The 15952-nt window shown below is 42.2% G+C and overlaps 1 protein-coding gene across 2 annotated transcripts in view; it reads left to right on the top strand.

Moving 5' to 3' along the window:
* Positions 1-15952, top strand: part of NIPAL3 (NIPA like domain containing 3) — a 51300-nt gene that overhangs the window by 23305 nt on the left and 12043 nt on the right. The window contains exons 4-9 of one of the 2 annotated variants that reach the window (XM_074305839.1): positions 3251-3422; positions 4306-4365; positions 4792-4937; positions 7078-7174; positions 12928-13063; positions 14806-14894. In XM_074305839.1, coding sequence (XP_074161940.1) covers positions 3251-3422; positions 4306-4365; positions 4792-4937; positions 7078-7174; positions 12928-13063; positions 14806-14894 — 700 coding nt within the window. The remainder of the gene's footprint in view (positions 1-3250; positions 3423-4305; positions 4366-4791; positions 4938-7077; positions 7175-12927; positions 13064-14805; positions 14895-15952) is intronic. The other variant, XM_074305840.1, reaches the window with a different exon arrangement.

Here is a 15952-nt window from a genome sequence, read left to right as displayed (position 1 = left end):
GAATTTTGGTCTTTCCGGTTCAGCCGCCCATTCCCTTCATCTCTGGAGCTCAGTTTCCTTAATTGTAAAAAAAAGAGGGAGTTGGACTAGATGGTCTCATAGGATCTTTTAACTGCTAAATCTGCGATCCCTCTGGTCTGAACCGAAGTGCCCTCAAGCACTAGTGAGGGGGAGCTCCCTCACTCTGAAACAGCCCACTCTGTGTTGGGATAACTCTGCCAGAAGGTTGACCTGACATCAAGGCTATATTTGGGTCTTTGAAGTCTGCACACATTGTTCTTAATTCTGCTCCGGACGGCTAAACAGAACAAATCAAAAACCCCTTCTCTGTGCCTTTCAAATACCTCATTTTCTGTAGACCAAGAACTCAGATTCTCCTGTGGGATTGAGTGGAGGTCCATCATCCTGGATATGTGCCCTCCTGGGATTGTTCTTCCCAAAACTCAACAATGTCCTTCCTTAAAGTGCCTCACAGAACTGGGCCCGATACTTTATTTGTGATCTGTAGGGCAGAGTATGGTAGGATGTCATGTACCTGCTTCTAGACAGTGTGCTTCTTAATGGAGATAAGGATCACATTACACTATCAGCTGTCATGTTGTATACCACTTATTATCTAGATAAACTTCTTGAAGGCAGGGACTATATCATTTTCCAGCTCATATTTCCAGCAAAGAGCATAGAGTGAGTACATAGTAGGCAAGAATGAGCAAAATGGAATGTTATTGCCTTACTGCAAGGTATTGTGGGCGTCATGAATGGGCCAGACTAAAGAGTGGGTCTGATTTTTACTACTCCCCTCAACCAATTCTACTTGAACTATAGAAAGTTCTCCTACACATTTCTTCCATTTCCTTCTGTGCCAGGTTGTCTGACTGTTGAGAACTGGTTTAACCAGAATATTATCTAACACCTTAGGGATGATCATTTTTTGTGCTATTTTATTTTTTTCCCCATTCAACAAATATTTAGGGGAAGCTAGGTGGTGCAGTGGATAGAGCCCCAGCCCTGAAGTCAGGAGGACCTGTGTTCAAATTTGGCCTCAGACACATTTTCTGACCCTGGGCAAGTCACTTAACCTCAATTTCCTCAGCAAAAAAATAAATAAATAAAAGGAAACAACAAATATTTATTGAATGCCTACAACATCCTGGGTCCTGGATTCAGCTCTGTAGAGGATGCAGTAAGGAATAAGGCACCAAGCCACCATCATCAAAACCCTTATCTGAGGAAGAAGGAAATAGACACCAGAAATTCAAATGACAATTTAAGAGATCTATTAAGGGAATGAAGCTCTCCAAGTTGGGAAAATTTGTCCTCTTTTTGTTACCTACCATGGGAGTTTTGAGGCTTCTCTGCAGCATTTGAGCTTAATAGTCCATTAATCAATAAGCATTTATTAAGTGCCTACTATGTACCGGGCACTGAGCTAAGCATTGGGATTCAGAGGATTGTAGAATGCATGCTGGAAGAGACTTAGATTAGTCGAGTTCAGTCCCTCATATATAAGGAAATTGAGACACAGAAAAGTGGAATAATTTGTCCAGGAGTACACAGGCAGCCAAGATGGAAGTTTGTATTTGAACCCAGATCCGGATCCAGGAGCCATTACTCTTTTTACTCATAAACTACATCTCAGCGTATTCCAGAGAAAATTGTTTTGTCATTGACTTATGAACCTAAAGCTTAATTCTGATTAACATGGTGACCAATCATGACTCCCAAGAACTGCTAATAAAGCAGGGAGGGCATGGACATAGGGTACAGATGGAGAAATACATTTTTGTATTCCCTAGCTTCTCCAGTTTCTTTAAGCTGCAGCAAAAGTCTCACTATATGCAAAAAAAAAAAAAAAAAAAAAAGCCCTTTCTAGTCTCCCCCTAATTTATCCCTTGTGCTTTCTAGTGCTTTCTAACACCTTCTGATACTGTTGCCCTCATCCCCCCGCCTCATGCTTGGACTATTGCAGTGGCTGCTGGTGGGCCGGCTCGGTCATCCTCTCAGTCACTAAAGTGATTTTCTTAAAGCTCAGGTCCAGTCCTATAACCTTACACGTACTCAGTCAATTCCAATGGCTCCCTCTCACCTTCAGGATCAAATATAAACCCCTCGGTTTGGCAGTTAATGTCCTCCCCAACCTTCTCCATTTTCATATATTTTGCACCCCCTACCCACTTGTACTCTGTGACCCAGTAACACTGACCTTCTCTCTGTTCCTCGAGATATTCTGTCTCCCAACTTCAGGCATTTTCCCTACTGGCCCTTCCCTCCTCTTCGTACCTGGAATGCCCTCAGTTCTGATCTCCCTGGCTTCCTTCTGGTCCCAAAAAACCTCCCTTGTAGAGGAAGCTATTCTACTGCCTTCCCTGTTACCTTTAATTTATCCGGACTATTGCATGTTGTCTTCTTCATAAACTGTAAGCTCCCTGAGGGCAGATGCTCTCTTGCTATTCTTGTATCCCCAATGCTTAATACTGTGCTTGGCACATAGTAGGTGCTTAATCAATAGTAGGTGGAAATGGTTATGGTAGAAAAGAGAAGACCTGCTCCTAATCTAATGTTTGAATAATATGCAAGAAGGTGTTGTTCTTAGCCTTAAAAGGCTAGGACCCCTCTGTGGCAGGTGCAGACAGAGACAAACATCCTCTACTATATGAAAAAACCTTTATAATCAGAGCTCTCCACAAGCTCGGAGATAGTGGCTGTTCCTCACTCACAGGTGTCAAAGGGAAGGTTGGATGGCCACTTATTACTCAGGCACATACCGGCCACAAAGGATGTGATTATTAGCTGATTGATTGAGATAATCACAGAATCATTGAGTTTTAAAGTTAGAACTAAAACTAACAAGTCTATGAATGAAATCTAATCTTTCATTTTAAGCATGAGGAAACAGAGACATGGTGATTTATGGGATTTGCCCCATATCACACATGGGAGCAAATCTGGACCTCTTGACTTCTATTCTATCTTATAAAATCATGCAAATCAGCTGTTAACTCCTGAATTAATGGCAGGGCCTGGAGACTTGTCATGATCTCATGCCCTTGGCAGGGGGCCTGTAATGTAGTCCAGTAACCTGAGTTTATAGGTGAGAAAACGAAGGTTGAGGAGGGGGTGACTTTGCTAAATCTCCCAGCTGAGAAATAACTGCCAGGAGAGCATCGGAGCAGAAAGATGGAGCTGGAGGGCATCCCGACTTGAATCTAGCCCCCAATCTTGTACACTTTGCACTATCTCCCTCTCATAGAAATACAGCCACATTCGCCTGGCTGGCTCCAAGGACCCCCGGGCCTACTTCAAGACCAAGACGTGGTGGCTCGGCCTGTTCCTGATGCTTCTGGGAGAACTGGGAGTGTTCTCGTCCTACGCCTTCGCGCCCCTCTCCCTGATCGTGCCCCTCAGCGCCGTCTCTGTCATCGGTAAGATCAGGAGCATTTGATGGGGGCTCTGTGTCCTTGGAAGAATCGGGCCTTTTATTGTGATCTGGAAAGAGAACCACAGAGGGACCTGCGCTGGGCATGGGACGCTGGCAGGAGGGCAGGTGTATCGTGGGCAGGAGAAAGCAAGGAGGGAAGGCCGTCTGTCATCCCCACTCGGGAAGCTTCATTTTCAAGCCCAGTTATATTTGTCAGGACAATGTGCTCATTTTACAGAAAGGGAAAATGAGTCCCCAAGAAGGGAAGTGACTGTTAATAACAGAGACACCTCTAACAGGTCTCCAAGTCAACTGCTCTTTCCTGGTCTCTACTTGGGCCTCACCAAAAGTTCCTACACCAGTTAGATCCCCAGTCATAGGAGATCCCCAGTCTATGACACCATAGTGCCGAGAAGTCTTCCTGAGTTCAAATCCAGGCTCACATGCTTACCAGCGTGTTACCTGCCTCAGTTTCCTCACCTGTAAAATGAGCCGAAGAAGGAAATGGCCAACCTCTTCAGTGTCTTTGCCAAGAAATTCCCAAATGGGATCACAGAGTCATACACAGCTGAAATGACTGAATAATAGCAACAATAAAAGAGCATAAGCTTAGAACTGGAGGAGAATCCCTGATTATAACTCCCTCATTTACTAGATGGGGAAACTGAGGCAACTTAGAAATAACTCTGCTAATAAATGTTGGAAGCATGACTTGACCCCCTCGCACCCACCTTTCCTGATTCCAAATCCAGGGTAAACAAGTAACTATCAAGGGGGACACTTTGAGATGGCTTAGACCCATGGAAAGGGAAGGGGGATGGAACCCTACATAGAGCTAATGTAAATCTTTCCTCTTCTTTCTCTGTCTTGTGTATCTTTTTCTGCAGCCAGTGCCATAATAGGAATCATATTCATCAAAGAAAAATGGAAACCCAAAGATTTTCTGAGTAAGTTTTCCAATTTCTCTCTTTCTGCCCGCTCTCTCATTTACATTCCTGATGTGTCCGCTTCCCTGAGGGTAATTGGGCTGCTTCCCCACCCCATTCCTGGGCTTAATAAACCACAGCCCAGTAATGAGCAAGGCTGACTTCATTTATTTTCCTTTCTGTGAAGTTTGGGGCTGAGGAGCAAAGGTGGAGGGCGGGAACCTCCCTGTGGTGCAGTCTCTGACTTTGTGTGTCCGACTGTTCCATGCTAGTGGGCTCCTGTTCTGTTCTGGCGGCCTTGGCCTGAGAGGTCAGGCCCCTCCCCGTGCCAGTGGCCAGCTCTTCCTTCCCCGAGCCCTCGCCTCCATGAAGTATAACTCCGTGTCCCGTTCTATCTACTAATCCACTAACGTGTCTTTGTGTCTTGTGTCCCTGTTTCCCCCACAGGGCGTTATGTTTTGTCTTTTGTAGGTTGTGGCTTGGCCATCATAGGCACTTACTTGCTGGTTACCTTTGGACCCAACAGTCACGAAAAGATGACAGGAGAAAACATCACAAAGCACTTAGTGAGCTGGCCATTTCTTCTCTACATGGTAAGAGAAGCCTCGGCAGCCTTCCCTTAGAGAGCACAGCTGGGGTCATAAATACCTGGAGGAGACAGGCTTTGCATTTGTCTCCTTTTAAAATGGGGTTGTGTGAGGGGTCTGTGGTTGTTGAATTGTAGAACATTAGAGTTAGGAGGGACCTTAGGACAGAGAATGTCAGAGCTGGGAGGGCCCTTAGATCATGGGATGTCAGAGCTGGGAGGGCCCTTAGAACCCAGGATGTCAGAGCTGGGAGGGCCCTTAGAACCCGGGAGGTCAGAGCTGGGAGGGCCCTTAGAACCCAGGACGTCAGAGCTGGGAGGGCCCTTAGAACCCAGGATGTCAGATTGGGAGGGCCCTTAGAACCCGGGAGGTCAGAGCTGGGAGGGCCCTTAGAACCCAGGACGTCAGAGCTGGGAGGGCCCTTAGAACCCGGGATGTCAGAGCTGGGAGGGCCCTTAGAACCCAGGAGGTCAGAGCTGGGAGGGCCCTTAGAACCCAGGATGTCAGATTGGGAGGGCCCTTAGAACCCAGGATGTCAGATTGGGAGGGCCCTTAGAACCCAGGAGGTCAGAGCTGGGAGGGCCCTTAGAACCCAGGAGATCAGAGCTGGGAGGGCCCTTAGAACCCAGGATGTCAGATTGGGAGGGCCCTTAGAACCCAGGATGTCAGATTGGGAGGGCCCTTAGAACCCAGGAGGTCAGAGCTGGGAGGGCCCTTAGAACCTGGGATGTCAGATCTGGGAGGGCTCTTAGAACCCAGGAGGTCAGAGCTGGGAGAGTCCTTAGAACCTGGGATGTCAGAGCTGGGAGGGCCCTGAGAACAGAGAATATCAGAGTGGAACAAACCTTGAATCTGGAATGTTAGAACTAGAATGGACCTTAAAAGTCAGCATGACAAAGCTGGGGGTGGCAGTGAGGTGGTGGCAGCTATAGAACAGAGAGTGTAGAACAGAGAATATCACAGTTAGAAGAGACCTTAAAACGTAGAATATCATGTTGGGAAAAACCTTAGAACTTGCTATATCGGAGTTTGTTCTTAGAACCTAGAATCTAAAGCTGGAAGGGCCCTTAGAACAGCCATTAAAGCTAAAAACTTCATTTAGAGTTTTGGAGAGCGGGAGGGAGAGGGTTTTAGTTTTCAGGGATCTGTGATTTTGTCATGGATCACACCTAATCCTCTTAATAGACAATCTTTAGTAGACACTGTGTCCTGAATACGGGGATGGTCATGGCATCTGGAAGATCTGGTCAAAGTCCCATTGCTAATATTAGTGACTCTGTGCCCCTAAAAGTTTCTTTATTTTTCTAGGCCTTTCTTCTTTATTTCCTTGTCTGTAAAACCCAAGGGGTGGGGAGTGGGGAGAGTTTAGACAAAATGGCCTTTCAGATCCTTTCCAGCTCTAAATCTCTGAGCTGTCACTAAGACGTTCCTTGCCTTGCGGTTAACCTGGTGATGAATGACTCTGAACAACAATAATAACAATAATTAGTACTTGTGTAACTGTTGAAAGTTGGCAAAGTGTACGCCATCCTCCCTATTTCTGGACATTACTCACCAGTTGAAGGAACTCTAAATCTTTATCTTGAAAGATCCAAACATGGATGTGAAAGCCAGGTATTTGAAGGGCTGTCCAGAAAAATTAGACTTTTTCTGATGGGCCCCGGAGGGCATTCGCCAAGAGGCCAAATAAAGTCAGATATTGGGGAGAGCTTCTTTCCTCCTTGGAATTCTCCCCAGAGTGCTAAGGGGGACTCTCCCTTACAAGAGCCCCAGAGCAGCTGCTGGATGCCCACTTGGCAGGTGGACGTTATTATTATTGGGTTGGAAGCGATGACCACTGACTTCTCTTTCAGCTCTGAAATTCTATGATTTTTCTGAGCCCGTTTGAATCTCACAACAACCCTACGAGGTAAATGTTAGTGATTTGACAAATAGCAAAGGGACTTGCCGAGGGTCACGTAGCCAAGACCGCTCCCTACCCCGTCCTGCCTCCGGGCTGAGCAGGCTGGTTCTCAGGGGACAGTCCCCACTCTGTCCCTCTCTTCTTACAGTCGACGGGCTTCCTGGAGGGTTTCTAGAGATGGACTATGAGGGTACCGGCTTTACCTGGATGAGTTTGGATTATGTTTTATCCCTTCTTTTGTAGCTTGTGGAGATCATTGTCTTCTGCTTGCTGCTGTATTTCTACAAGGAGAAAAACGTCAACTACATAGTCGTGATCCTCCTCCTGGTCGCTCTTCTTGGTGAGGATTGTCCTTTTTCATTTTCTTTTTTTCTTCCTTCCTTTCCTTCTTTCCTTTCTCCCTTCTTCCATCCATCCTTTCTTCCTTCCTTCTTCTCTCCTGCCTTTTTTCTCCTTCATCCTTCCATCCCTCCCCCTCATTCTCTCGTTTTGTTCTCCTTTTCCTCTTATCTCTTCTCCCCTCCCCTCCAAAAAAAGTAACTTATTAAATATTGAAGAAATCATTAATTGCTACATTTTCTGCAGCATCTGGCAAAAAAAACCAAAACCCCACATCCCAAAGCACACGACACAGTGTCAGTAGTTGGTTTTTACTTGATTTGAGAGGGCTCCTTGGGACGGGAGGGTGTGGTTGTCCTGCCCAGAAATCATTAAGAGGGAGCAGGGAAAGAGCCCTGACTCCAAAGCCTCGGGTTCAGATCCCGCCTTTGACACTGCGTGTGGCCTTGAGTTCAGATCCTGAGTTTGACACCTACTGGGTGCTGTGACCCCGGACAAGTTGGCGATCTTATTTTCTCTGGACTCATGTTTTTGTCTGTAAAATGAGAAAGTTGGGCTCGATGGTGGCCTCCCAGCTTTGGATCCATGCCTTTGTTTACGTAATTGAAGTTTGTGTAATAGGTTCGTACACTCGTGTGTGCACACATACGTGTGTATAGGCCCGCGTGCGCACAATTCACATATGCACCCAGTTTAAAACCTGTTATGTTTGTAGATACGGATCCGTGCGTGTGTTTGTTGTAGGTAAAGATCTCTTGCTTTTCAGTCATTTTTCAGTCATGTCCAACTCTTCCTGACCAGATTGGGGTTTTCTTGGCAGAGATACTGGAGTAATTAGCGATTTCCTTTTCCAGTCCATTTTACAGATGGGGAAACTGAGGCAAGCAGGGTGAAGTGGCTTGCCTAGGGTCACACAGCTAGGATGTGTCAGAGACCAGATTGGAGCTCCAGGAAGAGGAGTCTTGCTCTGGGCACTATGGCGCCCCCTAGCAGCCACATACACGTGCACACACAGATGATACACACCTGCATATAAATATTCCTACATGTGCTGTCTATCATGTGGATTACAAGGTCTTGCATGATATTTAGGAATTTTATAATTTTTAGATCTGTATATTTAGCATTTTATTTATTTAACTAAATATTTAGAATTTTAGAACTGTACATTAAGAGTTGAGAGGGAAGTTGAAAGGGACTATAAAGATTACTTAATCCTACTCCTTCATTTTCCAAATTTAAAAAAAAAAACTCAATTACTCCAACTTGCTATTAGAATGTTAGCTTCCTTGAGAGCAAGTATTGTTTTGTGTCTTTCTTGGCCACCCCATTTCTCCCCATCAGCACTTAGCCCAGTGCCTGGTGCATACAGGAGGCCCTTAATAAATACTTGTTAACTGAGTGATATATAAGCAAGAATGCCCATTGGTTAAGTAGTCTCTGTTGGGAACTTCCAGTATGAGGAATCCCTTTACCTCCTGATTCTAATTTTTGACAGTTCTGATCAGGTTTTTCCTTTTAGAAACATATCAATTAGATTATACTTTTAACTATCTCCCTATAATTTCTACCTATGACTCCTAGTTATTTCCTCTGAGGTTAAACAGAAAAAATCTAATCCTTTCTACCATGTCCATTCCTCAAATGCTTGAAGGCAACAATCCTGTCACCTTCAAAGACTTCTCTTCTCCAAATAATCTGTGCTCTCAAGTTCCTCCCAGCTCTGACCTCCCGGGTTCTAAAAGCCCTCCCAGCTCTGACCTCCTGGGTTCTAAGGGCCCTCCCAGCTCTGACCTCCCGGGTTCTAAGGGCCCTCCCAGCTCTGACCTCCTGGGTTCTAAGGGCCCTCCCAGCTCTGACCTCCCGGGTTCTAAGAGCCCTCCCAGCTCTGACCTCCCGGGTTCTAAGGGCTCTCCCAGCTCTGACCTCCTGGGTTCTAAGGGCCCTCCCAGCTCTGACCTCCTGGGTTCTAAGGGCCTCCTTCCAAGCACTGTCATTCTTTAGTTTAAGAGTCAGCTCTGGTGTTCTGTGTTCCAAACTCCTTCCCAGTTTTGATATTCCGCCTTTTTAAGATCTCTCCCAGCACTCTTACATTCTGTGTTCTATGAGATCTACCAGCTGTCTTTGCTTTTATAATCCTAATTAGGCAGAATGGAACAAAAGGAAAAAGCAGCTGAGTTTAGTAAAGAATACTTAATTGACCTGTTTGCATATATATTATAATCTCCATTTTGTTAATTAAGCAACAATAGTTCACTGCTGTGGTTGCCATAATTGTAGTCAGAATAGAACCTTCACTGGGTGTCCTGGTTTAAGCTTCAGTAAAGGTCAGAAAGGCTATAATTCAGTTTGCTTCCTGTAAGGGAGTTAAGCTGCAGCCTGGGCCATCAAACTGGTGCCTGAAAAACATGATAAGTAATATCAAGATAACAGCTGTTACTATCCTTATTCTTTCTGTGCTGAAATGGTATTTAGCAAGATCCCATTTGCTGGTCTCCTTATCTTCCTTTCCAACTTTATCAGCAAGTATTTAATGTTAGGTACCCGCCATGAGCTGGGTATTTTGGTATAGGCAACTGAAGACCCAAATCAAAAATATTTAAGTAACCACCGCTCCTAGAACACTCACATTCTGTTGGGGAAGACAACATGTACATTGTATGTCTTAAATAAAAGGAAGGTAGTTGAACAGGAGAGAGAACATTTTAGAAGAGAGAACATTAAGAGTTAGAAGAATCAGACAAAGTTCTGTGTACTTGATCTGTGTCCTTTTTTTAAAACAAAACATTTGTATTTTATTTTTCCAATTACATGTAAAAATAGTTTTCAGCATTCATGTTTATATTTTTCTCCCTCCCTCTCTTACCACCAAGAGAGCAATCAATAAAACAAATTATACATATACAGTTATTTTAACCACATTTCCATATTTATTATGTTGTGGTTGAAAAATAAGAACAAAAGGAAAAACCATGAGAAAAAAAAAAAACAGAGAGGAAAAAAAGATAAAAATAATATGCTTCAATCCACAGCATTTCCATAGTTCTCTCTGGATGTGGACAGCATTTTCTATCCCAAATCTATTGGAGCTGTCTTGATCACTGTTTTGCTGAGAAGAGCTAGGTCTGTCATAACTGACCATCACATTTTGTTGTTATTGTGCACCAAGTTTTCAGGGTTCAGTTCACTTCACTCGGTAATCAGCTCATGTAAGTCTTTCTAGGCTTTTCTGAAATCAGCCTGTTGAACTGTTGAACTGAAGATACAGTCAAGGCAGTGCTGTTTATGCAGAACATGAAGAAGACCAATCCCTCTATACTATAGTGTGCAAAAAGGGGAGTCGTATGAGATTGAAAAGTTAGAGCTTTTAAAGCCAAGCATCCTAAATTGCTTCTGTCTTTTTATTTTAAATTTTTCACTCATTCAACATTTATTCATTGCTCACTGTGTACAGTCAACATTTATTAATCACCTGTACTGATATAGTGCTAAACACTGGAAACAAACAAATAAAAGTGTACAAAACAAGTGCATCGCCTTGATGGCAAGCCTGCTCTCATGGAGCTCGCAGGCAGATGCAGAAGCAAGGAGGGGACAGCATACAACACAGGAGAGAGAGAGAGAGACAGAGAGAGAGAGAGAAGATATAGACAGGATACATTGGAGACAACCAGGAGAGGAAAGCACTGGGATGAAAAGGGATTGGGAAAGGTTTCTAGAAGGTGAGATTTTAGCTGCAACTTGAGACCCTGAGTGAATGGGTCACTCAAGTCCTCTGTGACAGGACTAAAACAGGGCCACCTACACATGTATATATTATTGATAGAATTGTGATTTGATCCAGTCATTTCTGGAAAATAATTTGAAATTATTTAACTTAATGATCTCATTTCTGCTAATTTCCCAGGATATCAAAGACCCCCCTCAAAAAAAAAGAAAAAAGGCTCTACATAAAACAAAATACTCGTAACAATACTAGTAAAAAAAAAAAACAAAAAAACAAAAACCCTGGAAATAAAGTAAGCACTCATCGATCTGGAAAATGATGGAACAAATTGTGGAATAAGACTAATGGAATGTTACGATAGCATAAGAAGTAATGAATATGAAGAATACAGAGAAACAGGAATTTTTAAGAGTGAAGAAAGCAGAATTATACATTTCTTTTTATGCACAAAGAGGATCAAAGTGACATCATTTTGTGGAGTCAAGGTTGCAGTGTGTCTTGACAGGCTGATCACCCAAGATGATCTGGGAAGTCTCTACCACAAGTTAGGCACAAATAGTTCATAGGAGCATAAGGAGTGGAGATGACCCTAAGTTTGTGCATCTCCTGGTTTGTAGGTTTTGTTTTGTTTTTGAGCTGCAAACACAGTGACTTAAGAATGAATGAATGAAAAATTATTGGACATACTTAACTATGTTCAAAGCATTCTGCTAAGACCTGGAGGTATAAATAGAAACTCCTCATGGTCCCAGCTCTTAAAGGAGCACCTATTATAATAGAGATAACATAGAAAATTTCCCTAAAAGGCAGTTGGACACAGATGAAATGTAATGAGTTTGCCTGTTGTTTCCTTCATTAGATGGTGAGCTACTTGGAAGCAGGGACTATCTGTTTTTCTTGGTATCCCCAGCATTTAGCCCAGTACCTTGCACTTAATAGGTGCTTAATAATTATTTATTAAGAAGAGAGCCATCTGCATCCAGAGAGAGGATTGTGGGAACAAGCATGGATCACAACATAGCATTCTCACTCTTTTTATTGTTGTTTGCTTGCATTTTGTTTTACTTCTCATTTTTTTCCTTTTTTGATCTGATTTTTCTTGTGCAGCATGATGATTATGGAAATCTGTATAGAAGAATTGTGTGTGGAGGATTACTTGCTGTCTAGTGGAGGGAAAATATTTGGAACACAAGGTTTTTCAGGGGTGAATGTTGAAAATTATCTATGCATATGTTTTGAAAATAAAAAGCTTTAATAAAAAAATAATTATTTATTTATTGATGGATGGCTAGCTCAGAACAAAGGATTTCCTTTCTGTAGAGAGATAGACCATAAATACAAAATAATAATAATAATAATAACAGCTAGCATTTCTATAGTACTTCAAAGTTTGCAAAGCACTTTATAAATATCTCACTGGATTCTCACACCAGTGGAAGATAGGTACTGTTATTATCCCACTTTTATTTAAATTGAAGTAGAATATGTTTAACATGTGTTGGATTACTTGCTATCTAGGAAGAGGATGGGGGGAAAGGAGGGAAAAATTTGCAACACAAGGTTTTGCAAGGGGAAATGTTGGAAATTATCCTTGCATTTGTTTTGAAAATAAAAAGCTTCAATAAAAATTGATTGATAATTAATTGAAGCAGAGATGAAGTGACTTCTCCATCACATAACTAGTAAGTGTCTGGGGCTCTCTTTGAACTCAGGTCTTCCTGCCTCCAAGTCCTGTGCTCTGTGTACCAAGCCAGCCAGCTTCCTCCATGTGACTTGCACTGTGATAAATGATTGTTTTATCATTCAGTTTTGTCTCTTTTTCTTTATTATCAGATAGGATTTCCGTGGGAATGGGAGAGTTACTATTGGGAAACGCCCATAATAATTATATAATATAATATAATAATATAATTATAATATATAATATAATAACCCATAATAATAATTATGCGTGTGTGTCTGTGTGTGTGTGTGTGTGTGTGATTTTTAAGAAAACCGATTTTTAAATTGCTGTAAATTATTTCCAGGTTCCATGACAGTGGTGACTGTCAAGGCTGTGGCAGGAATGCTGGTCTTATCAATCCAAGGGAACCTCCAGCTCGACTACCCCATCTTCTACGTGATGCTGGTGTGCATGGTCGCCACGGCCATCTATCAAGCCGCGTAAGTCATCTTCTCTTCCTGCTGCCTCTCACCATCTCCCATCAGATACTGATTGGGTCCCACTTTTCTTTTATTTTTTATTAAAGTTTTTTATAATGAAATTATATGCATAGATAATTTTCAACATTCACCCTTGCAAAACCTTGTGTTCCAAAATTTTTCCCTCCCTTTCCCCCCCTCCCTTAGTTGGCAAGTAATCCAATATATATTAAACCTGTGCCTATTTCCACAATTATCATGATGCACAAGAAAAATAAGATCAAAAAGGGGAAAAAGAATGCAAGCAAACAACAATAAAAAGAATGAAAATACTATGTTGTGGTCCATACTCAGTCCCCACAGTCCTCTCTGGGTGCAAATGGTTCTCTTCATCACAAGACTATTGGAATTGGCCTGAATCATCTCATTGTTGAAAAGAGCTATGTCCATCAGAATTATCTTTCTTAAAGTATTTTTTTATTAAAGCTTTTTATTTACAAGACATATGCACGGGTAATTTTTCAACATTGTTGGGTCGCACTTTTAAAACCATAGGAAATAAAGAACATCATAATGAAAGATATCACGATATATATACTCCCCAGCTGAGGCCTTCTGAGATGTCATCTCATTTGCCATAAATGGGCCAAAGATCCCACAAGTTTCTCTTAACTGAGGATCTAAAAAATGTATGATGAAGCAACACAATACCTTCTCTAATTTCATATCCATGTCAATTGCTTAAGAGAGAACTCTGTTATTTCGCTAATTATCCTTAATTGGCTCAGGCTTACTCAGTCCCTGATTGCAGGGTATTTTGCTGGGTGTTCGGGTTACAGGGTTCTCCAAAATGATGGAATTCCTGCCCTCAAGGAGTTTACAGTCTATTAGGGAGTGAGTGTACAAAAGAGCTATGATATAATCACAAATATATAACCTATATCAAGTTGCCTATCATTTTAGGAAGGAAGAAAGGAGAAAAATTTGGAACTCAAATTTTTTTTAAAAAATAATATTAAAAATTGTCCATATCATATAGTGGGAAAAAGTAAAATATTCTTTTTAAAAGAGAAATATATCATAGCTTGATATTATAACATTAATTATTATATAATATATAGTTAAATATCATATGAAGAATGATATAAAAATGTGATGAGAAAGAGTCAAGACACTAATAAGAGTTGAAGGAAGATAAAGATCACATCTGAATAGAGAAAGAAGGCGGCTTCATGGAGGAGGCATTTGAAATGCACCTACAGAATATTAATCCATTCTTCAGAAGAAAAAGGGCTGGAATTTTAGGCAGAAAAAAAAAAAAAAAAGAACGATGGTAGAGGGAGAAATTCAGAGGGGTCATGTCTGTCGAGAATGAAGGGTCTAAGATTGGAAAGGTCCAAATCTTCCATCTTTCTGTAGAGAAGAATGATCGGTGTTTCATCCTCCATTCTGAACCATGACAATCCATCAGCTCGTCGATAAACATTTACTAAGCACCTGCTGTGTGACGGACACTAGACTGAGTTGGAAAGGGGGCCAGCAGAGAACCAAGTACACCTGGATCTTCTCAAGGACCATTTCTTTCCTCAAAAGTGATGCAAAGTAATATGAAAGGAATACTTAGTTCTTTTGATGCTAGATGCTTTCTTGATGTTTCAGGGTCCTGCATACCCCCCCTTATAGTTAGAAAATTTTAATTATAATGTTCTTGATCTTTCCTGCAAGGAAGGAACTGACGAATGTACTTATTTCTTTTACTGAAGCTTCTTAAGCCAGGCCACCCAGCTCTATGATTCCTCCTTGATCGCCAGTGTGGGCTACATTCTGTCGACAACCATCGCAATCACAGCAGGTAACTATTATGAAATGACCAGGTTTTCTTTCCTTTAAAAAAAAAAAATTGACAGTGTAGAGATGACTAAGGAAGCATTTCTTATCAAGCCTTTTCCTGTGGATCATTCTGTGTAATGGGAATTATAAGATTATAGAATATTAGTATTAGGGAGGCCTGAAAATCCAAGCCTTTCATTTTACAGATGAGGAGATTGAGGCACAGGATTAACAGAGCTAGTAAATACAGGAGGTGGAATTTTTTTTATTAATATTTATAATTATAACATTTTCTTTGACAGTACATATTCATAGGTAATTTTTTTTTTACAACATTATCCCTTGTACTCCCTTCTGTTCCAAATTTTTCCCCTCCTTCCCTCTACCCCCTCCCCTAGATGGCAGGCAGTAGGAGGTGGAATTTAAACCCAGGTTTTCCCATCTCCAAATCCAGTGTTTGATCCACTTGTCTTTGGTCCTTTTAATGAAAAGTAGTGAGCTGGTGCAATGGTTAGAGTGCTGTATCTAGATTCAGGAAGGTATGAGTTCAAATCCAGCCTCAGTCATTTACTGTCTGTGTCACCCCAGGATATATGCTCTGAGTCTCCATGTTCTATGTAAAATGGGATAACTCTTCCAGTGTTCTTGGAAAATTAAATAAAATAATATATGTCAAGTATTTGGCAAGCAGCCATATAAATGCTAGCCATTGTGATATTAGAGTTGAGAGGACCCTTAGAACACAGAATATCAGAGCTGGAAAGGAATCTAGAACACAAAAGTTTAGAGCTGAAAGGGAATCTAGAACTCAGAATGTCAGAACTGAGAGGGCCCTTAGAACCCAGGAGGTCAGAGCTGGGAGGGCCCATAGAACCCAGGAGATCAGAGCTGGGAGGGCCCTTAGAACCCAGGAGGTCAGAGCTGGGAGGGCCCTTAGAACCCAGGAGGTCAGAGCTGGGAGGGCCCTTAGAACCCAGGAGGTCAGAGCTGGGAGGGACCTTAGAACCCAGGATGTCAGAGCTGGGAGGGCCCTTAGAACCCAGGATGTCAGAGCTGGGATGGCCCTTAGAACCCAGGAGG

The sequence above is a fragment of the Sminthopsis crassicaudata genome, chromosome 3 (assembly GCF_048593235.1).
Source record: "Sminthopsis crassicaudata isolate SCR6 chromosome 3, ASM4859323v1, whole genome shotgun sequence".
Taxonomy (NCBI): Eukaryota; Metazoa; Chordata; class Mammalia; order Dasyuromorphia; family Dasyuridae; genus Sminthopsis; species Sminthopsis crassicaudata.
Note: the sequence above shows the minus strand (reverse complement) of the source record. Positions and strands in the feature narration are given on the sequence as shown.